General features: G+C 35.9%; 3 protein-coding genes across 5 annotated transcripts; 2 read left to right on the top strand and 1 right to left on the bottom strand.

The window, feature by feature from the left end:
• The first annotated feature begins 4 nt into the window (after positions 1-4).
• On the top strand, positions 5-12,072 carry LOC113670266 (cytosolic arginine sensor for mTORC1 subunit 1). Of its 3 annotated transcripts, XR_016181515.1 has the most exons (10): positions 18-669; positions 1,010-1,080; positions 6,262-6,449; positions 7,044-7,191; positions 7,316-7,439; positions 7,979-8,071; positions 8,647-8,729; positions 9,319-9,413; positions 9,868-9,962; positions 10,686-12,072. XR_016181515.1 is itself a non-coding variant. In XM_027186372.2 (9 exons), the coding sequence occupies exons 1-9, from the start codon at positions 533-535 to the stop codon at positions 10,749-10,751; spliced, it is 1,005 nt and encodes a 334-aa protein (XP_027042173.2). In that variant the 5' UTR covers positions 5-532; the 3' UTR covers positions 10,752-12,072. The 3 variants fall into 3 exon arrangements, 2 of the variants coding, with proteins under 2 accessions (XP_027042173.2, XP_027042174.2); XM_027186372.2 differs by lacking the exon at positions 9,868-9,962 and having other exon boundaries at positions 5-669; XM_027186373.2 differs by lacking the exon at positions 9,319-9,413.
• Positions 12,073-12,531: 459 nt separating this feature from the next.
• LOC113670296 (mediator of RNA polymerase II transcription subunit 31) lies at positions 12,532-15,743 on the bottom strand. The gene is made up of 4 exons (XM_027186418.2): positions 15,345-15,743; positions 15,173-15,253; positions 14,131-14,227; positions 12,532-13,348 (listed from the first exon to the last, which is right to left on the bottom strand). The coding sequence occupies exons 1-4, from the start codon at positions 15,382-15,384 to the stop codon at positions 13,150-13,152; spliced, it is 417 nt and encodes a 138-aa protein (XP_027042219.2). The 5' UTR covers positions 15,385-15,743; the 3' UTR covers positions 12,532-13,149.
• LOC113670295 (eukaryotic translation initiation factor 4H) lies at positions 15,477-22,514 on the top strand. The gene is made up of 9 exons (XM_089188974.1): positions 15,477-15,596; positions 15,675-15,843; positions 16,838-16,892; positions 18,219-18,283; positions 18,818-18,917; positions 19,203-19,241; positions 20,023-20,286; positions 21,095-21,283; positions 21,615-22,514. The coding sequence occupies exons 1-8, from the start codon at positions 15,523-15,525 to the stop codon at positions 21,274-21,276; spliced, it is 948 nt and encodes a 315-aa protein (XP_089045100.1). The 5' UTR covers positions 15,477-15,522; the 3' UTR covers positions 21,277-21,283; positions 21,615-22,514.
• Positions 22,515-22,681: the final 167 nt, after the last annotated feature.

The following is a 22,681-nucleotide window of genomic DNA, read 5'->3' on the forward strand; positions in this document are numbered from 1 at the left end:
CCTTGTAACCACGCTTCACTGTTGTCGCAACTCCACAGCCCTACATTAGCATAATTACATTGGAGCGTTAATTATCAATAACGTGAGTTTCCATACTGTTTGAATCGCTATTGAATGAGCTTACAATAATTTGTTTTCGTTCAATAATTGGGGTTTTCCGTTGAAGGAAGTGCGCCGGTATCTTGTTCAATTGTCAAAGTCTTACTACACGTGCAAAGCCTTCGTGATCGGGAAAAACCGGAAAGAGGGTATTGCTGGATTGCAGTCACGTTGTTTACTTGACCAACTAGCGCGGTGAAGTTGTTGTTATTTCGATTTTTAAAATCAGAGATATTTTGAACCGGAATTGATCCTGTTCACAAAAGATGAGTTGACAGGAAATGCCAACCACGGAGCAGTTTCTCCATGTGAGTGAGCCGAGTCGACGAATCACGTTGCCAACCGCGGGAAGTCGTAAATAGTGGGAAGGGTACGAGACACCTCTGCTTCAATTTACGCGCGTTTTTCTGTGGATTTTTTGTATCTTATAACAATGATGAATGGAGATTTGGGACACTCTTCGGAACTTCACATTTTGGAGCACAAGCTTCGCGTCTCCAACATTAAGAAAGATGCAATTTCTTTATACACTCACGCGCTAATAAAAATTTCGTTGCTACCTCGATCAAGGTAAGTTCAAATTTTAGCGCGGTCCATACGGAGAACTTAACTCCTGTGTAACTGTGTAAATACTTTAATGTTATTTTCCATTCATCACAAGATCATCGTAGTTTTATTCACAGAATGGTCATAGTTTTGGTGAAGCGCTCATCATTGCACAATCTTGTGAGATTCTTTGCGCGTCACGTCCTACCGGTGTATTTGTAATTTGATCAAGGGTGACTGCCATGTGTTTTACTGAGACATATTTTGTTTGGTTTTGCCAGCGTAAACTTATGGTTTCTGGTGTGATTTTAAATTAAATAACAAACTCATTATTGTGTTTTACTCTCCTTTACGCTTTCAACAGACCTAAGTTTTTCAGTTTTACGGAGACCAGAGATGGTTACACCATAATCGTGGAGGATGATCTTTGCAAAGGTAATTACTAAGAAATATGCTGTTTGTATACAATGCGATCATGCGAGAAACAAGGGGATCATGTATCACTACATGGAGCACAACACTGAGGCTCAAAAGAAAGTCTGTTTCCTTTGATTACAGACTGCTTTTGCAAATGTACTTGTGAAGTGTAAAATAACTGATATTGAGTGCCGCATGCGTACACAGCAAGGACGAATTGCATAATTATACACTTGTATCTCTTGATAGCATGAGGGCCAAATTTGATGCAGTGACCGAGCAGATTCCTACAGAGTGGAAACTAAAGATTAAGTTTCCTATTTTATGTTTTTCTTTCGAGATTGAATACCGGACTTGACTTTGAAAACCTCACCCCATACAAATTCTATCGATGAATTTATTAATCTAACTGTCTGCAATACATTAATTTTCACATTTCAAAGTCGTTGAAATTAGGTGGTATTTGCCTTTGTTTTGCCTGAGTATAATTTGTTTTTCTATAGAAGCACCAAAAAGGTAAATTGGAACACTCTTAAGAAATATTCCTTCTGTTTATTTTATGGAAGTGAATTTTTTTCCTGTTATGTAAATATGATCATAAAATTGTTTTGCTACAAAAATGTGATAAATTCATTTTTTGTGATAACTCTCTCAAAACATTTGCATTTTCATCAGTGGACACTCTTGGGTTTTCTAAATCAATTTTTCACAACAAACAATAGGGTCATAATTAATTTAGCATCAAATTCATGCTGTACCTTCCTGTTTACATATAAGTCAGCTAAATTTGATTCATTCCATGGTTCAGAAATTCATGCTGAGTAACAAAAATACCAAAGAAAACATGAAAATGTGCCTGAATTTATATTTTATTCCTAACGTCATGAAGAGACATAATGCAACAAAACAAACAAGAAAAATACTCATGGTTGTTGATAATGTATTGGAGATCAGTCATGAAATCTAAGCTGGATTTAAAAAGAAAAGATACCATTCAAATTTAGTCCAATCATTTTGCCCAACAGCCAGAGAGCTATGCATTGTGTTATGATTATTATGAAAGGGGATGATATTTGCTGTATCAAGGTCTTTCTTTTTCTTAGTGATGAGTTATACCAAAATTATTTTAAACAGGTGAAATGAATAAATAATACTTTAATTTACTGTAGCAGTGAGATGTATTTGTAAGTGTTGTCTCAGAAAATTTCAATATATTGGCAGTAAAATTGTTTACTGAAGCAAGGTGTTCTTCTCCAAAGGGATGGTTCTTTACTTTTTCCAAAAGGGATGTTACATTAGAACTGGTATCTTAGTCATTTTGAGATGTAATGTTATCAGTATTGTTATTGTTCTGACTAAGAACAGAGCACAAGAGATTTGAACAAATGAAAAAAATTGAATTCAAAACAACAATTTCATTATGTAATTTTAATGACTTTATACAGTGGTTTACGTTACGACCAAGAGAGAACTTGAATCTTGGTGCCATCAATATTAAAAATAAATTACTGTGAAATAACTTCACCATTTCCTATCCTTCTTATAAGCATAGTAATTATTTAGGGTTAGATATATCAGCCCCTTTATTCTTTTGCTTTCTCAAGCATGTTTCAGTTTTGAACACTTCTTAGATAATGCATTTTTGGTGAGAAGAAAAACTTTTCCTAAAGAAAGTTACCTCATGCTTTTTTTTGATAAACTTGATAGAAAATACCTTTTGTTAAATATGCAGATATTCTATACCACGGTGTGAAACATATTCTCACTTGGTGAAAATTATCACCAGGAGTTGTTCTTTACTTTGATTAAAAAAAAGTTAAAAAACATAACATGCCTCAAAACTACATGGTGGTTTGCCACTAGCTCATTGAACTAAACAAATGTATTAATAATTGCATTTGTAAAATTTTTGGAGATATTTATTTTTTTAAACTATACAAACTGATTTACAAAACCGCCAGAAAAAACCAGCTGACAAGACATATTTGTCGAGGTGATAACATGATTTTAAGTGCAATTTTGTGGTGATAAGCACGCGTAAATTTTTCAAAAACAACAAAATTTCATGAGCCTATAGGGCAACTTTGAAAATTTACAAATGCTTATTGCACCAAATTGGGCAAGAAATCATGTTTTTACTTGTTAATAATTTACTTGAAAAATGTATCACAGAAAGTCAAGACCAGGGAGCAAAGAAAGTCAGTTTTACTAACATCTACTAGCCCAAAAGTCATTTTAACCAGCCTGAAAAAAATTTTTTTGCAAGCAGAAAAAAAAGAGCTGTTTTGCTCTTAATGCTGCCACAATTGGTTTTTTGCTGGTTCCTCCACAACACATGAATGATTAACATGCATTTTGGACATTTTAGTATTTAGAAACACACTTTTTTTAAGAGAAAAAATGGTGTTGAAACAGTGAAACCAAAGTTCTCAATGGACCCATTGAATGATAACATCGACAAAAGCTGCCGGTGAAAGCACTTCATTCTCCAATTTGCCGCCAAAAAAATTTCCGGCATTAATATTTCTTAGCAGCTGATAGGGGAGATATTCATATTATTAAAGGGGATAAAAATTTGATAGCTTCATCAGTTTGCTTCTCATTCAAAAGAAGTGCATTCAGAAGATCATTTTTCTAAAGAAGGTTTGTTTGGGAATTGGTTTCCCAAGTCAAGTTTCAAGTTCACAGGAAAGTGCCGAGTCACACATCAGTGAACAAATTATGCAAATTTGTGGTTCATCTTGTTACATGTAACCAAAGATTTTAGGTTTCAAAAATTGTTTGTTTCATTTCTGGCAACTTTTCATCCGAAAGACTTTTGTGAAAAGTGAAAACAATACAATGTGGTCTACATATTTTGATCAACAAACACTTATTGTATCGCTGTTTAGAATTTACCATATTGTAATGCACATGACCAATATTTTCTGAAACAATAAATTTCTCACTGGAGTTCAGGACCAAAATTTTTTGTTTACATTCCTTACAAAAGATTATGAAGCAAAATTCAGACAAATAGCTTTCTCTGAATTAGTAAGAATTAGTTACAAGCAGCATTTACCTCCAAAGTTTTTTCAATATCTGCTTACATAATATATGCACGAGATCTCAATATATCTCGTCTGACATGTAATGCGATACTTTGTCTTGTTTATGCAGACTTCACATTGTGGGAGCGACTTTTGGTCCGCATGAATTTATTAGGAATTTAAAACATTTGTCTTACAGTACTTATGTAATTTTAATTCTCCAAAAACTCTTCACTTGTCCTTCAGGCAAGTTAATCACAGAATTCACTAGCCCAATCACAAAATCCACTAGCCCCGGGTTATCAGACACAACTTTCTTTGTACGCTGGAGATAGACGAAATTTTAAGAGCCCGCAGGCTATTTGTAATTTGCACTTGCAACTTCGTACTTGTGTTACAACTTTGCACTCATGTTACATGAAAAATGCTCTCATTTTCAACCAATCAATTGTACTTTTTTCATTTTTAACTGTAAACAAAAGTTATACTGCCAAGTTAGAAGAGATGAATAGGTACAGGTCTGCGTAAATTATTAATGCAAAACAGTGCACTGGTATGTTTTAATCTACCTTTGAATAAGCCCTGAAGAACAGTATCAGGCTCAAATCAGAGAATCAAAGCATGCAGACTTTGATTTTAAATTTTCAGCAAAAATTACCTGTCACTTACCCATTTGGATGTATCAGTGTGAAAATAAAAAGACAACAGTTCTCTACAAAATTCAAGGTTTCCTTTTCTTACAATAACTTTGTTGTATAATTTTTTTTTTTTTTTTTAACTGAACTAGTTAAACTAAACTAGAGAGCAGCACTCTGCAAACAGTAATTGTAAAACTTCTTTATTTGCCGTCACATTTCATCTAACTGTCATAGACTTCTTCGGGAGTTTTACAAGTTTACAAGTTAATGCTAAACGCCTGTAATTAGAAGCCATAGTTAGCGGCTATACGGGGGCCAATAACCACAAAGGCTTGGCCGGACATATGATCAGGAAAAGGAGAAGTTGTGAAAAATTTGAAAAATCTTTTTGGACAAGGTGAGAAAAATATTAGGGGGCTACAGTTTCAGTTAAAACCATAGATACCTTTTGAGTCGTTTCACCCTTCTAGCAACAAGAAAGCTTTTGTAAAAGGGGAGCTTATGAGATATGCTAGAAACAGTTCTTCCTTTAAGTCTTTCTCTGAGACTAGGGATAAGTTCTGGAAGCAACTGCGAATTAGAGGCTCTTTTAAGTTTTCACTGTTACTGTTTCATGATTTATGTTACAATGACAGGAATAAATGGTTCTCCTGGCTACTTAATCATAGATCTTGGCAAGGCAGGATTATGGTCTTTAAGACTAGGTTAAACTGCAGTCATGTCTGTATTAAGAGTGTTATCAATAATGTTCTGCCAGACTTAGATTGTAATGTGTATTACAGGAAAAACTGTAACAATACCTAATCTATAGAAGTAAGTATTTTTGGGGGCCACAGTTTCAGCTAAAATCGTGACCCCTAAATATTTTTCTCACCTTGCCCAAAAAAATTTTTCAAATTTTTCACAACTTCACCTGTTCCTGTTGGTATATCTGGCCAAGCCATTATGGTCATCAGCCCCCATACAGCTGCTAACTATGGCTTATAAATACAGGCATTTAGTGTTAACTTGTAAAACTCCCTGAAGAAGTCGATGACAGTTAGACAAAACTGTCATAGTTAGACAACTACCATATGCAAAGTGCTGTTGACTAGTTTAGCTTTAAAAAAATTGTTTAAAAAATTAATTTAATTAATTAATTAAAAAATCATGCAAAAAAAATTTTTAAAGTTTTCAAAAGGTACGGTTTTCCTTAGTTGATCGAATCACTGTTCACCTCTCCCTCCACTCCCCAGTACAAAGTTGTGTTTTGTCTATCTGTCCGTGTGGTCTAAATTGAGAGAGAACTTGTAATGAAATAAAGTCAAAGAACATTATTTCAATGTGGGTCCCAAATACTTTAGCCATTAATAAGAGGATATGCAGCAGGTTCCTATTATGTTTGCATTACATCTGAAATCAAAGTTACACTGTATTAATATAACTTCATTCTTATAAAATGATAAACAAAAAGTCTAATTAGGTGCTAATAAGTCTATTATTACGCGCTTCACAAGGCTCTAAGGCTAAAGTGTCTCTGCTGTTGTTGACAGAGCTTCCACAAAGTGAGAGCATTGACATGCCTGACCTTATCTGGCGAGTTCTGACTGTGTCTGCAGGAGCCTATGGAAGCCATCAGCTGACTGGAATCAGTAGAATTGTTAAAACAGTCATTTCTCCCTTGGCAGATTTTAAAATCTCAGTTCTGGTCATTTCAACTTATCAGTCAGACTATGTCTTGGTAGGTTTTTTAGTCAAGTATCATTCTCACTGAAACTAATGATTATTTGGTTTAGAGTGTTCTCTTTGTTTACCTCAACTGGTAAACTATGGTTTTACTCTTTGTAAGCATACAATCAATTGTATTTATTCTTTTTTAGGAGGGAAACTGTTCCCTGATTTTGTAATGAATGTCAGGATTTGTGAATGAATGATGTTTAATTAACCTAATTGAACAATTTTTTGATTGATTGATACAAGTTTGATCCAGGTATTAATAATGAGCTTGTAGTCTTTCACTTTTTAACCATTTAACTCCCAGAAGTGATCAACATAAATCTTCTCCTTATAATATCCCTACATTATCCAGCAAATAGGTAATGAGAATATTCAAACTAATCAGGTAGAAGATGTTATCTTGATCAAACACCAATTTCTCATGACTAATTTACAAGGAAATGTCTAGCAGGTAGAGGGGAGAAGTTATAATCAGACCCTGGGAGCTAAAATGTTCATTATTATTTTTCTCACCTTAAACAATGAGTTGATGGGCAAACAAAGTTAACTTGTAATTTGGTTTTTTGTTAATTTTGTTGAACTCCTCTCTTTCTGTCAGGTGAGAGAGAAAGATCTTGAAACTGCCATAATGTGTCTTTCCGAAAATTATAAAATTTTTAAAGACAGTGGATCAGGACTTGAACCTGTGACTCTTTCTATTAAGGATAGATTGGTTGGAATGAACCAAATGAATGAAAGGAAAGCAGGTAAGTTTCCAGTGGTTTTCTTTAACGCTGTAATATCCTCAGTTTGATTTTATAGCTACTTGGTTTTTGTGTGCTTTGCATACTGATATGTAACTGGTTTTTTTTTCTTTCCTTTGTTTGGCAGATGAGCACAGACCAATTATTCACCCATTCACATGTCCAATGAACAGATTTCATGTGACCAGTCTAGATTTTCGAATGCTACCAAGCCTCACTACCACCATTCTTGAACTGATGTTCTATTCTGAGTAAATTTTTTTGTTGTTCTTCTACTGCTATGAAATATGTCATTAGATGTTAACTCCTAAGTGTATTAGCTGGCTCTGAAGGTGTAGACTTTGTATTGAATCCACCTCCTTACACAGGTAATTTTGTTCTCTTGACAAGTTACTTCTTTGAGAGTTTCTTCCCCCAAAAGAGTTGATACATACCTCTTACTAACCAAGTTCAAAGTCCATGCTGTAAGTTGAAGGAGAGTTTTTCCTGCTTGGATTTATGACCCAAGGGCAAAGCATGCACACTAGTAATCCCAGCTGAAAAAATGAGGCTCTGTAACTTACAGTACAGTCCAAGAAAACAAGATCAGTAAGATATTTATTATACCCCTGAGTTCAAATAGAGATATAAGATCTCTATTCCAACTACCCTTTTAATTTTGTGGATGTTCAGTGAAATACAGCCTGATGAATTGTCTGATCATAGCACAAATGCATATATCTTATTTGACATTTTGATGTGTAGAATCACTGAATATTTTCAATAATTTATATGGCTCGTTTTACCCCAGAACACCTGATGATGGACGATATGAACCTTTCTTTCACATCTCAATTGTTGAAGGAGACATTTCATTAGTTTTAGACAGTGAGGCTTTGTCAAGGTAAAGGTGTTTTGTCTCCTAGCTTGTACTTACATTTTGAGAATTCTGCCATTGTAAAGTTATTTTCAGTGTGCATGAATTATATTTTTTGAAAAGTGCGACCAATTGTACTGAAAGAAATTAGCTACACAAACCATCATGATGGTAACAAGGCCACTGAACTGGGTTTTTATGTCAATCATACTATGATTTTGTGTTTAGTGCAGCATAACAGAAGTTTGGCTACCACATTTTGACACATAAAAATCCTGTTGTTGTCATGTTCAGCTGGCTATGTTTCCAGTGACAATGTGTCATTTTTACTTCTTTTTCCCAACTTTTATGTTTGAGGGTTGGTGAATAATGGCTCTTGAGATTCAGTTACCTTTTGGAAACAAGGAAAGTTTCCATGCTGACAATGTAATTTAACAGTCAAAACTGTCCAGTATCACCTAATATTGATAAAATTGATACCTTAGTTTGTAGCTTTTCTGCAGTGATAGAAAATTGTCAAGATGGTAACATAGTCTGTGATCAATATGCTTGAATTTGTAGAAAATTTGTGTCTCAATGTGCTTTTTTTTTAAAATATCTAGATTTCCTGAAGGTTCACTATACACAAACACCAATGATGAGGGATGGAGAATGATTCGTGTTGGAGATGACCCCCTAGGATTTGGTCAGTTTTGTCTTTTTTTTATTCTGATTTGAAATGAGCAAGCGAAAATTTGGTGAATAAGATGTTAGCTTAAGACTAGTGCATACAAACAGACACTCAACAGGCTGACACTGTTATGCATGTGGCTCAACCAGACATCAGACATTGTATAAGAAACAAGAAAATTGCTGATTTAGGTGACTGCCTAACTGATAACAGATAGGTGGATATAGTGGTGCACTGATTCACTGACTCAGACTGGCAGACTGACGGACTGATTGACTCAGACTGGCTGACTGACACACTGACCATCTGACCTACAGAATGACTGTCTGCATGACAAATTGATTGACTCACTGACTGATTCGCTCACCTATTCAGTCACTTGTTTTGCAAAGGTTATTAGAAAGGTGTGAACATATGATACAAATCAGTCATAATAGAGGTGTGGCCTGCAAACCCGAAGAGTGATCATAATTTTTTATATCTATTAATATTACTATTATTTTTATAATTATCAGTATTGCTTGTATTATTGTTATCATTGTAATCTTTAGTGGCTTCCTTTATAAATATGTAATGATACACTGCACTGTTGTGTGTTGTGTAGATGAAAGTGGCGTTGCTGCCCAGATCGCAGAACCTTTAGCAGATGTTCAAATGCCTACTTATTACATCAGTACTTATGGCCTTGGTCATACACTGGTATGTACAAACCTCTGGGTCATAGAGGTGTTGTGGGAAACTTGAACAGAGTACTAAAGCTTTCCTTGGCAACAACAGTTACACCAGGAAACATTAAATTGTTGAATCTCCCTTCTTGAAAACAGGGCATAGAAACTCAAATTTTATTTAATGATAAACCCCCAAGAAAAAATTGTGGAGGATAATAAAGCAATATGTATGTGAATAAGAGGCTTATCTCTTATCTCTTGAGGCATCTTTGATTGATTTTCAGCCTCCAGCATTTTGGAATATTATCAAATGATATATTTCGTATTGTTGTTTCGTATCAGTGGCTTTATCTTTGTTGTCAAATGACAAAGATGCCTGTAATTCAGTTGCCATCAAAATCTTAGAGCTACTTTTGGCAAGTTTCCCGCAGCTACTTTCCATTCATCCCTGGATTAATTTGAAGCCGTTTGTGTGTTACTTTTAGAGGAGAGTGGCATAGTTGCTCAGTTATCTGAACCACTAACTGAAGCTTCATGTAGCACTTTTTACATCTGTACTTTCCTTTATGATCATCTTTTGGTATGTACTTTTAATTGCTAATCATTCATTTAATTAGTACCTTTGATGAATTAATCTTATCTGCATTATGACTAAGAGTTGGGAATCCACTAACATGAAACAAATTTGGTTGTCATCACCATTGCCTATGTTAATGCTGGTAATATTATCTTGGTTAATAATATTATTTCTTCAAGGAGGTTTTGCAGTGGGACTTGTTAGTTATCTTTCTGTCCTCTGTGGTCAGTGAGGAATTTTCTTATTGAGTATCGCTGAAAGTTATCAGGAAATAGCTTGTAGCCCTCCTATTTTGAGAATCTTCCATTTTCAGTGATCTTGCGCAGCCTCTCCTTTTAGCTTAATATTCACCTATGTTTTGTAACTTTCCTCTGGCAAAGGTAGACAGTTTCCCCTGTTTAACTAGTTGTTTTGGAACAATCCTCTCTTGATTTTCTGTGGCATCTTCGAATGAGCCTTTGGTTATTTTTGGAGCACAGTAACTCAGTGCAAGGTTTGCATTTGTTTGTGGTGTTCCCAAAATATCCCTTCTTTATTTTAAAGCATTGGAATTTCTGCTTATTGTTTCCACAGGAGTTAAATTTGGCTTTTTCAAAAATAATTTGAAATTCAGATTTGCAAGAAAACTTTACCAGGAAATTGGTCCTGGGAAATGTACTACCAGAATGTGGAAGGACGAATTTCTTGTGATTGTGATAAGACTTTGTTTTTATTTTCAATTTTAAGGTTCCTGAGAGTGAAGCTGTCAAGGCAATAGAACTTCTTAGTTCTCTACAAGTATTGAAGGATTGATGAGAAATGTTATTTTATTGTTAATTTATTGTTCATTTAGTTGAATTGGATAGATTTTTAATTGTGTGTCTTAAATTCATTCATTATTGTAATTACAACTTATCCTCGACAAGTTTATTTAATCATCATCAATATGGGTCAGGCATAATGAACTTCCATTGTTTACGTTGCTGCCAGTTCATCAACACTTGCATATTATACCTTTTGTGATCACACAAAAGGTTTTTTTTAATTTTAACCCTCTAACCCGTAGGGGCTGGTTTTTTACAGGAGGTATAATCCAAACTTTGTCTTTACGCAGGCAGTGGGCTTCAGGCTTTGTCTTTAAGAAGGTTGATTTAATAAAATAAATGTCCTTCTATTGTTAGCTTTTGGCCATCTAGACACTCTTTACAAAAATTAAATGTTCAGATAAAAGGTTTGGCTAAATTGAAGATGGCATCTTCAGATTGTCTAAATAACCGACACTAGGAGTGGTCAGTGCCTAATTTCTCCTTACAGTAATATTTACCCCTGAATCATTTATCAGGATCATTAGAATTTCTACGAAGGAAATGATTGCCAGCCTAAGAATTTTATTTGTTAACCCTTTAATTCCCAGATCAAATTTGTAATTCTCCTTAATGTCAACCATACAATTCTTATAACATTAGCTTAGAGAATTTAGTATTAGATCAACTAATTATCCCCAAAATTGATATTTTTCTGTATTCTCATCACCTATCTGGTTGATATTGTACTGATACTGTAAGGAGAAATTCTGTCTTGTCATCCATGGGAGTTAAAGGGTGAAAGAAATTCTCCTGGTCAGCATCAAAGCAAATGTACAGAGAAGAGTGTGAATAAATAGGAATACTGATGTGAGGGTGTAAAGGGTTACTGCTTTGCATGATACAGCAGTTCAAATTATTTTACAGTTTGTGTACATTGTGTATGATATGTTGAACTTCTTGTGTAGACCTTTGGTCAGATGTTTTTATCTGAGTTAAAAACATTGTGAGAGTGTTAGTAGGTTATAGAGTTATAAAGCTGTCATTTTCTCAAATCGGATGTCAGAGTTCCATGGTATAGCTACAGGTAGATATGCCATTAGAGGTGATTTGTTGCCTCTTTAGATGAGTGTTACATCTGTTTGAATCACTTATCATTCATCATTAAATTTTCTAAATTGGAGTGGATATTAGTAATTATTATTTATATTATATTACATATTTGTATTTTCAAATTGTATATAATTTATTCTAATCAAAACTTAGGCAAAAAGGGCATTTTGTGTTCAGGCCTTTTGTCTATTTAATTGAAAATAAATATTTTAATTCAAGTTATGGGATTCTGATTGTTTTATGTGTTTCTTCTTTATGTTATTCATATACAAACCATTCATGTCTGCAGTCAGTATACAAGACTAGATGGCAAAACTGCATAAGGTTGTTTAAGATTATGGAGCACAAAGTGGTTTTCCACTCCCCCCTCATGGGATTGAAAGCAGGCTTTTCTCTAACATTTCATATAGTCAGCAAGAAAAACTGGTCATTTGGCTTAAATTTACCTCTGCTAACGAGGCCCTACTCCCAAGTTACAGAGAGGGGAATGTTTGACTCTTCAAATGCAGGGGGCTTAGTACATAGAGGGAATTAAGAGAGGGAGACTTCTTTTTGCAATGTTTCAGTATTGTGACTGAAGCAAAACAGGCTAAGGACAGTGGCTGGGATTAAACCATCACAAGAAAGAATACTACAGTAATATTACCAACCTGAAGGTAGTCTAGGATATCAAAAAATTTTGCTCAATATTTTATTTACAAATGTACAGTACATTAGAGTTACATTTAATATTGCTCTTATAAAAATAAAACATGGATCCATTGATTTTTCACAGAACTTAGAGAAAACAGCCACATGACTTCCTTAAACATGGATCAGACCATCAAACCTGCTACAAATGAACTAGTTTTTCTTCTCCTGTTTGAATCTGTTGCTTTGTGTGTTCCTGGTTTGAGATCTTGTAGAGCATGTTCTAAATACCATAGGCAGTGGAGCTGGGGGTTGGAATACTCCCCTATTTTTTGTTACCAAAAAATGTGACCGACACAGTATACAATTGGCTCACCAAAATATTCAGTCTCCTGATCTTCTGCCAAGTTGTTGTCAGGATCAAGCTTGAGCAAATTATACATTGCACAACTTTGTCAAAGGAAAATCCTACTTCTGTACCCTGTTAAGATTACAGAGACCTTGATGTCTGCCAATGAACTAAGCAAAGGGTATTTTATAAAAAAGAAAAGTGCGAAGGAGCTACTGCTTAGCTTGGTGTTAAATGAGCCCACCCAGATTTCTTAATTGTTTGTCATCTCTGTAGACACATCTTGTCCACATTTCTTTCTGCACAATTTGCAATTTCATGATGGTTCACCCTCAGCTGTAGAGCCTGTTTGTCCTGATGATTTTGGTAAATTGATCTTCATTCTTTTTCGGGAATAATACTGCCAATGGAGAATTTGCTGTTCATCAATGAACTTTGCGCAGGCAGGGTTTACAAGTTCTCTGCGAAAATGTTCATATTGGAGCAGCTCAAGGAAATGTAGACACTGGGGATATCTGTGAATAAAATGAAAAGAATAATGAGATTTAAAGAAATGAGAAAGATGGTAAATTTTGAGAAGAGTCATCAGATACAAAAAGATATTATAATTAATTCCTTTTAGACAGCATAAGACAAAGAAACATTCTGAATCTGAGGGATTTTGAAAAGTTCTCTTCTCCTCTGCTCATAAAAAAATACACCCATGACATCTTTATTTAGCCCTTCAACCCCTAAGAATGACTAGCATCTAAATTCTCCTTACAATATCACCCCTGGATCACATATGAAAGTTCGGAGAATGAGGGAAATGAAAACCAACTCAAGAAGCTCTTGATTGTTAAACAAATTCTCCTTGCCAGCACCTTAGGAAATATGTTGAGAGCAGTATGGAGAATATGTATACTGACGTCAGCGTGTAAAAAGTTTAAAAAATATTCGGAAACTTGTTACATTTTGAAAAAAGCAATTGAAGAAATAAAGATGTTATTTTTTTTGTCAAGGCAAAGGTCAAAGTGAAATTCTTTTTTTTTCTCCAGTGCTCAAGAAAAGTTAAAAATAACATATTTCTTAGATTTAGGGATTTGTTTTTCAGGTTCACAAAACACTGAGGAGGGGGCTGAAAATATTACTGCTTATCTTAGTAACCCAATAGAGCAGAATGCAATAAAGCGGCAAAACCAATTTTGGCAAAGTTGATACATATCGTTGTGACAGTAAACACAAGTCTGAATTATTATAATCAAATAACACTACCTAATTACTTATTGCCACAACTTTTACATTAAATAGTACTTACTTTAAGAATTTTGCATATTCTGGCTTTTTCCAATAAAGCAGATATTTGAGATAGTTAATGAAGGACTGTTCTTTAAAGTACCCTCTTTGAGCAAGAACTGCAAAAGATTTCAGAAGTGACTATTAGAAAATAAATTATATTCAAGATAGTGTGAAGACCTCCCAACTTTCTTTTCCCTCCTCTCATATATGAAGGCAACCCTAAGCAATGACTTGATTAAAAAAAGGGAAGCTCTACACCACAAAGAAGGGTAGAAAACATGACTCAATAAATTTCTTATTCTAGTCATGAGGTGTTTAGACCAAGATGAATTTAAAAAGCCATTACTCAGTGCTATCTTCACCCAGAGCTCTCAAGTCTCATGCAATGAGAGCAAGATTCACACTAAGGAATTCAATCTTGCGCTCTCTCGCTAAAGCCATCACTTCTTGCATTTAAGGTTTCTGATACAAACTTCCGCTCGAGTGCCTAAAAAATTACTTATTCTTCCAAATTTACTTCTGATTCCCTTTGTACTAACTTAGAGCATGTTTCACTCAGAATAAAGCAATGCTCATCTTAGCCACAATTCTTCTTCTCCTTTCTTTCCCAATTTTCTGGGGGAGCATGCTCCCATACCCTTCCAGGTAGGAGATGCCCATGGCGACTTACTCTTTGCCAGTAAATCAACTAGAGAGCTCTGTTTCACCCCTGAGAAGGAGGGTAACATACTCCCCAATACAAATAATTACATAAGCCAAACACTGAAATAAATACACTTTTCCTGGAAGGGTATGATTTTTGAGGCGTTTTGGTCTGAAGAAAAGGTTGGAAACTATACAATTATGGCCTCAAATCGGGTACAATAATCAAGGTTGCAACTACCGGCAGTCTCTTCGATTCTCAATGAATAATAGACAAAGATCTAGAAAAGTACTCAAAATATATTATCTACGCTAAATTTTGAATGAATTTTGCCAACAGTTCTTTCTGGTTTGATACCAAAGATCAAGAAGCTAGGGAAAAGGCAAACAAAGATATCGTTTAACAAAGGAAAACTTACAATTCAAATAATGAGGATTTGCCAGACATTGCACAAACTCCAGCTCAACTTGAAACCTCAGCTGTTTCCGATCTTCAATTTCTTTCTCATGAAAAAATAAAAAAGTCTTAAATTAGAATATAAGATGAAAATTTCGAGTAAACAACTTAAGTTAACTTAATTTTAAGTGTACCTTGTGAGTTTGTTTCGGAGGTGTCCATCATGGCGGCCATGGTAAGTTTCTTTGAGGACGCTTAAGTGAGACCTACTTGACAACAAATTTAGAAGTTTATCTGCCGCTGCTTCTAATGCTTGTCCTATCGCTTCATTGTGCAGCTAAAAAATTATGGACTGCATTCAGTTCGGTCAACATGGCGGACGACTTCGATAGCAGTGGTAGTGGCCGGGGTGGTGGATTTTTCGACAGTTTCGGAGATGGACCAAGGTAATAGAGCCATGTTAATCCTTTCACTTTCGATTCTTCCCCTCTGGTACTAAAATACGCTCAATCTGTTTCTATCAGGGATTATGGTTCGTCCCATGGAGGCGGAAGACGGCGTGGTGGCGGAGATCGTTACAGGGATCGCGCACCGAAACCTCTTCCAAAGGAACCTCCATTTACTGCCTTCGTCGGTGGACTTCCGCCGGATACAGTCCAGGGAGATCTTGATATTATCTTCCAAGACATCAAGGTATGTTTTCATCACGATCAAAGGCACTTCAAATACCGCCAGCTTACGATTTCGCACATGGCCCTTGGTTTATCATTAGGAAAGCTGCATGGCAGTGTACATCGACCACTTCGGAAAAGCTTTGTGGTATTCTGTTTCTTCACGTCGCCTCCGGTGCAAAAGATCTTAGGGATCAGTGTGAATGGGCCCTGCGCTTTAAGGCAGAAAAATCAACGGTGTAGCTGGCTTTAGCGAGAAATTCGATCTTGAAACCATAAATTTCTTAACCTAATTCTATTTTTGAGGACTTACAAGTGGTTGCGCGCTTGTCTCCTAGTGAGATTCCCATTATTCTGTTTATGCACCAGGCCCAACATCATACACCTAAAAGTGTTATTATTTGGTCAAACATTAGCTTTTATCGAAGCATTCACGTAATTAATGTGTTATTTAGTATGGTCTGAATTGTCGGTAAGGTTTCTTGATCAATGGTGCATCTGTTTAACTTTAAATGAGAGTGGAGGAGGGGGTGCGGGGGTGAAGGGGGGGTTTGAAAGTTAGGGAATGGGTAGGAGGCTAATTGGATGTAAATCAGGGGGAGAAGTAATGACCTAATTGTTTTCTATTTCATGGTGAAATCAGAGGAAGAAATAGCTTGGTGGCCTAGCTGAAAAATCAAGTGATCTCATGTGTTCAACATCTTCTTTGTCAATGTCTTAAAATCCTTCTTGGATTACCAGTTTGGTTGACTGAATAACCCATTAAATAATCTATCATCTCTTTAAATTTGAACTGACATGGCAAACTTGAGAGAATTTACTGTCCAGTGTTTTTTTTGTCATTATCATTTTTGTACTGTTCATGATTTGGAACATGAGATAAAAGTCTGAATGCTCCTGCTTACCATAAACAGATAGCAATGGCAACACCAGACTTCCTGTTCATTCAGCTTTGTGTGTTCTACGGCAGTTTAATGTTTTAGTCTGAAGCTAATAGTGATATATTTTGTGATCAGGACAACATCAGAAGCATTCGTCTCGTAAGAGATAAAGAAACAGACAAATTCAAAGGTAATGAAACATTTTTGGCAACATACAAATTATCATCATCATCATAATTATCATAATTATCATAATTATGTATTACTATTACAGTTACTGTTGCCTTTGCCATTACTGTATTACCATGACCATTATCATCATCAGTACAGTCAAATCTCTATTAATACAGCATCTGCTTAATATGGCATTGTGTCAAGCAGTCACCCTGTATTAAGCAGTCAGTTTTCAAAGTCCAGAATTTGTTTCCCCTTAACTCCCAAGATCTCATCAGTAATTCTTCATACTGTCTACCATACAGTTCTTGTGATGTTAGTTTAGAGAATTTGGTATTAAATCAACTAATAATCCCCTAATTAAGATTTGTCTTTATTCTCATCACTCATCTACATGATATTGTGTTGATATTGTAAGGAGAGATTCTGTCTTGGTCACTCTTGGGAGTTAAAGGGTTAATCACTGCAATTTTCACCTCTATTAGATGGTCTACTAAGCAGTCGCAGTCACCTCAGGTGAATCCCAACAGCCTGTTTGTAATGTCTTGCATTTGTTTTGAACAGTCACTTAAAGCAGAACTAATCAAATAAAACTAAGAATAATCTTTCAAACAATACTTATTCCATGTTTATCTCCCAAAATCAAAGTTGATAGTATATTTGAGCAATTTTTTATGCACGAAATCTATGCACATCTATGCATACCATGGTGTTTTTATTGTTTCTTATATTATTCCTATTCTTTCAAACCTATATTAACCCTTTAAGTCCCACTGATGACCAAGACAGAATTTCTCCTTACACTATCAATATGATATCAAGCAGACAAGTAATGAGAATAAAGAAAAATATCAATTAGGGAATTATTGGTTGATCCAATTCCAAATTCTCCAAACTATCGTCACGTAAATTTATGGTGGACAGTAAGGAGAATTTCTAATGAAATCTTGGGAGTTAAAGGGTTAAACAGTCTACCTGTACAAAGTGGTCACCCCACTATTCCCCATTAATCCTTTACACCCTAACATCAGTAAGCATATTCTCCATACTGTTCTCTATACATTTCCTGATGTGCTGGCAAGGAGAATTTGTTTAACAATCAAGAGGTTCTTTGGTTGGTGATCATTTCCTTTATTCTCATGACCTTAATGTTTGATTCAGGGCTGATATTGAAAGGAGAAATTAGATGCTGGTCACTCTTAGGGATTAAGGGGTTAATACAGGTTTGACTGTAACATTTTCATTGTCACTATCATTAATCATAATCAGTTAATACTTATTACTATTATCCCTTTCATCATCATTATTATTATTATAACAACTACAATTGTATTGTTACCAGGCTTTTGTTATGTTGAGTTTGAAGACCTGGTCTCACTGGAGGAAGCACTGACCTATGATGGGGCTGTAAGTAACCAATTTTTTTTTTTCCAGCAGGCTATGCTTACGTCCCTGTCTAGTACTACTAAAAGTACCTATTATCAAAAAGCACAACAACTAATTGGTAACAAATTGGCCATATGAGATAATGACATTTAGAAGTCAAAACAATAGTTAAGATCAAAATCAACACTTGCCAACTCATTTATCAGCATGCAAGAACACACCAATAACAGCAAACTAAGGTGCTATAAATAGCAACAAGTAAACTTTCCACCTCATTGCCTGGCAGACACTAGCAATATAGCAGTCAAATGTCGTGATCAATACTATTGATAGCCTGACTCTACATCACAAGGCAAGCGATTGAATTTTCATCTATACAAAAAACCAAACAAAAAACAACATTTTCTATAGCAAATGCCAAAAGAGAAAGTTCTATTTTTTTTGGCATCATTGTTTTATGGAATTGTAAGCTAGCTTATAAAGACAGTAACTGAATCCTGGCATTCCAGGGCTTCTTGTCCCCTAATTTTGGTGTGATCTATTTCTGTTGACTAGAGAATTGGAGAGCATGGAAAAACATTGAGAGTGGATGTTGCTGAGGGACGCCGAGATGGAGGCCGTGGTGGTGGAAGAGGTGGACAAAGAGGGGGCAGAGGTTAGGGGGTCTTCATCTTAACCCCTTACACCCTTACATCAGTATGCATATTCTCCATACTGATCTCTATTTATTTCTTATGGTGCTGACAAGGAGAATTTGTTTAACAATCAAGAGTTTCCTAAGTTGTTGATCATTTCCTTTATGCTTGTGACATTAATGTGTGATTTAGGGGTGATATCTATGGAAAATTAGATGCCGGTCATTCTCAGAGAATAAAGGGTTGATACTCATTATTCATTTATCTTTATGCCATTCAAATAAATCTATTTCATACTTTTTTAGGTGGCTATGATGACAGACGTGGAAGATATGGAGGTGATGGTATGTAGTTTTACTTTGTTTTGGGATCCATAGGGAGAAGGAAAAAAATTGCCAACTAGATATGCAGCTTAAGTTACCAATGTGATCAAAATGAAACCTCTCTCTTACAACACCAGTAAATGGGGTATAGAAACAGAAAAACATTGTTTATGATGGCACGTTGTCTTGATTCTCAGTAGAGTGTTTGGGCTCAAAATAAAAGGCAATGCACATTTGTATACTGGAAGAGGAATTACCAGGAATCAGATCTAAGGATTGAAACAATGGTTAAATCCTTTCACTCCTAAGATCTCATTAGTAATTCTCCATACTTTCTGTCATGAAATTCTTATAGTGCTAGTTCAGAAAATTTGGTACTGGATCAACTCATAACCCCTCAATTGATATTTTTCTTTATTCTCTTCACTTGTCCCCCTGATATTGTACTGGTATTGTAAGGAGAAATTCTGTCTTGGTCACTCATGGGAGTTCAAAGTTAATCAAGTTAACCCTTTAACTCCCAAGATCTCACTAGTAATTCTCCTTACTGTTTACCATACAGTTCTTGTGATGTTAGTTTTGAGAATTTGGTATTGGATCAACTTATCCCCTTATTGATATTTTTCTTTATTCTCCTCATTTGTCTACTTGATATTGTACTGATATTGTGAGGAGAAATTCTGTCTTGGTCACTCATGGGAGTCAAAAGTTAATAAAGTTAAGGGAATTACATGGAAAATGTAAACTTTAGTTCCACCCATCCAGACCAAGATTTTAACTTTACTTGGTTTATTCTTTGTAGGAGGCGGTGGAAACTGGGGTAATAAGGGAGGAAGTCACGGAGGTTGGAGTGGAGGAGGAGGAGGGGGAGGAGGCAGTTGGGGTGGAAGAGACGATAGCGGCTGGGGTGGCCGAGATGATGGTGGGTGGGGAGGTAGGGATGAAGGAGGAAGAAGAGGGGGAAGATATGGGGGAGGAGGTGGCAGAGGCGGAGGCGGTGGAGGCGGTGGCTATGGAGACAGAAGAGGCCCTCCTAGACAAGAAAATTTTCGTGAACCAACAGCTGGTGAGGATAATTACAAGTTCCTGTTAATTTGAGCAACTCCTTGCACAAGAAAACACCAAAATGTCTTATAGCTTAAACCTATAATTGCATCTCTAAACTTACAGTCAGCAACAAAAGGTTGAGAGGCCTCTTTATTTTTATGGATGTTGAACAATTAGAATCCATTGTCCTATGAATTCCACTCCTACCCTGAGGAACAATGTTGTCCTTTTTAAACTTGAGATTTCACATGCACCTTGGATTAGGGAAAGGGTGAAGTCTAAGAGGGAAATTTAATAATATTTTTTAGTTTCAGTCTTCAACTCCTAACCCTCAAGATCTGACTGTCAGTTCTCCCCTTAAGCTGCGACACATTTCCTTGTAAATTAGTTATGAGAATTTGGTGTTGGATCGAGACAACAACTTCTCCCTGATTATGAGTTTGAATATTCTCATTAGCTGTTTGCTAGAGAATGTGTAGATATTATAGGAAGAAGTTACATGTTTATCACTTGTGGGAGTTCAAGGGTTTAGATTATCTATTTATGCATGTGATATTGATTGTGTTAGGTTCATGAATGTAATAGGAAGGGAGGAGGGGGGGGAGATAAAATCCACAGCCAAAATCTTGTTTTGGAGAATCACCCATGTTAACGTTGCTATTGTGAGATGAAACAAGTGTTATTATTATTTGCTCTAGTAGTAGATAAGGAAAAGTTGAAGGTAAATGACAAAAGGAAGAACACAAGTAGTTGAGGTTAATTTAGTTTTTTTTCTTTTTTTTTTCTTTTTTTTTTTTTTCATTACTATTTTTGGTTGCCACCAACAGAGGAATTAGCAGGTAGACCAAAACTAAAACTCAAACCCCGCACTGTGAAAGATCCTGTGAATGACGTAGCCTCAAGTGTTCAACAGATGGCCATCTTTGGTGGTGCAAAACCAAGAGATGAAAACGTGTATGAGAAAGGGAAAGAGAGATCTAACAGCCAGTCCAGTCAAAACAGTGGTTAAATATAAGGTAAAGCATTCTGTGTCACAAAGCAAAATGATTTAAACTAGAATTTTCTTAGGGTGGGGCTGCTGGTGGGTTGAAGTCTTGTCCTCATACTCTTCCCCCCCCTGCCAACTTTTTGTAGCTTCCTATTGGACTTAAAGACTTGTTAATGACATTCTAAGGTAAGGCAATCTGTGTCACAAAGAAAATGTCTTACACCATAATTTTTTCCGGTGTTGGTGGGTTGGTGTCTTGTCCCCTCACCCCCCCCCCCCCCTCCCCTCCAACTTTATGTAGCTCTCTATACCGGTTATAATGTTGTTAATGACCTTATCTACTTTATTTTCTCCCACAGAAATTTAAATATGAATTGAAGAAGCTATTTTTCACTTTTGGAAGATGTCCAATGCTTCTACTAACTGCTTCGTGCAGGAAATAAAGCACAGTTTTTGGTTCGTGTCAGCAACAGCATTCATATCAAGGACGTCTTCCCGATAGATTTGCAAGAATTCCTCCATTATTTGTGCACTCAGAACATACTCACGCGATAATATAATGTATTATTTAGACTTGGTGTACCTTAACGACGTTTAAAGTTTGCGTTGTTGAAAACGAGATGGTTGTTTCCTCTCATTCTTCCTCGACTCTTGGAACTCTCCAGTTTAGAGCGATTTTCAATGGATTGTCGAAAGTAGACCGCAGTTGTTTTGATTTTACTTAAATTCGCTCTGTGATTGGTCCAGAGAAGTCGCGCCATCCTCCCAACCAATCAGATGCTAAACAAAAACAATCGCGACTTGGTCGCACGCGATTTCCCGCGCTTCACTTCTCACTTTGCGTTCTCATTGGTCGCCGATGTTTAACCTTTTTTTTTTTTAACCTGGGATCGCTTTTGTTTTGCGACACTGAATTGAAAACCGCTCTATTGTAAGGATTTATATTTCACTAAATTACAGATTTCCACAATGACCGATATATTCAACCCGAGATACTTACCTGCCTTTGTACAAACCTAGATTTTTTTAAGTGATATTTCTTTTGCTTTTATTTCAAGGCAATATCTTGATTAAATGTGCGTTGCTCTGTTGGAAAATTGTACAATTCTGACTCCTAGAGCTTTGTTGCCGTAAAATGAAAAAGAAATTGTCTGCGCATGTAATCCATAGTGTAAATTCTTTAGTTTGAATTGAAAAGAATTGCAGTCATGGCTCGAAATTCCCTTCTTTCTTGGACTTAAATACATGGATATCTTTGATAGAGTAGTCGCTTTTGTTTGCGTAAAGGTAAGGTGAGTGAATGACATCGAAACAAAATAGCTAGTCACTCTAAACAGGAAGTACTTTGCGCTCGTAGAGGCCAGCTAATTCTTAGACGGTCTGACGTCACTCACCCAAAGCCCCTCCCCTTTCTAAGGTAGTTACT

The sequence above is a fragment of the Pocillopora damicornis genome, chromosome 12 (genome assembly GCF_964200805.1).
Source record: "Pocillopora damicornis chromosome 12, jaPocDami1.2, whole genome shotgun sequence".
Classification (NCBI taxonomy): domain Eukaryota; kingdom Metazoa; phylum Cnidaria; class Anthozoa; order Scleractinia; family Pocilloporidae; genus Pocillopora; species Pocillopora damicornis.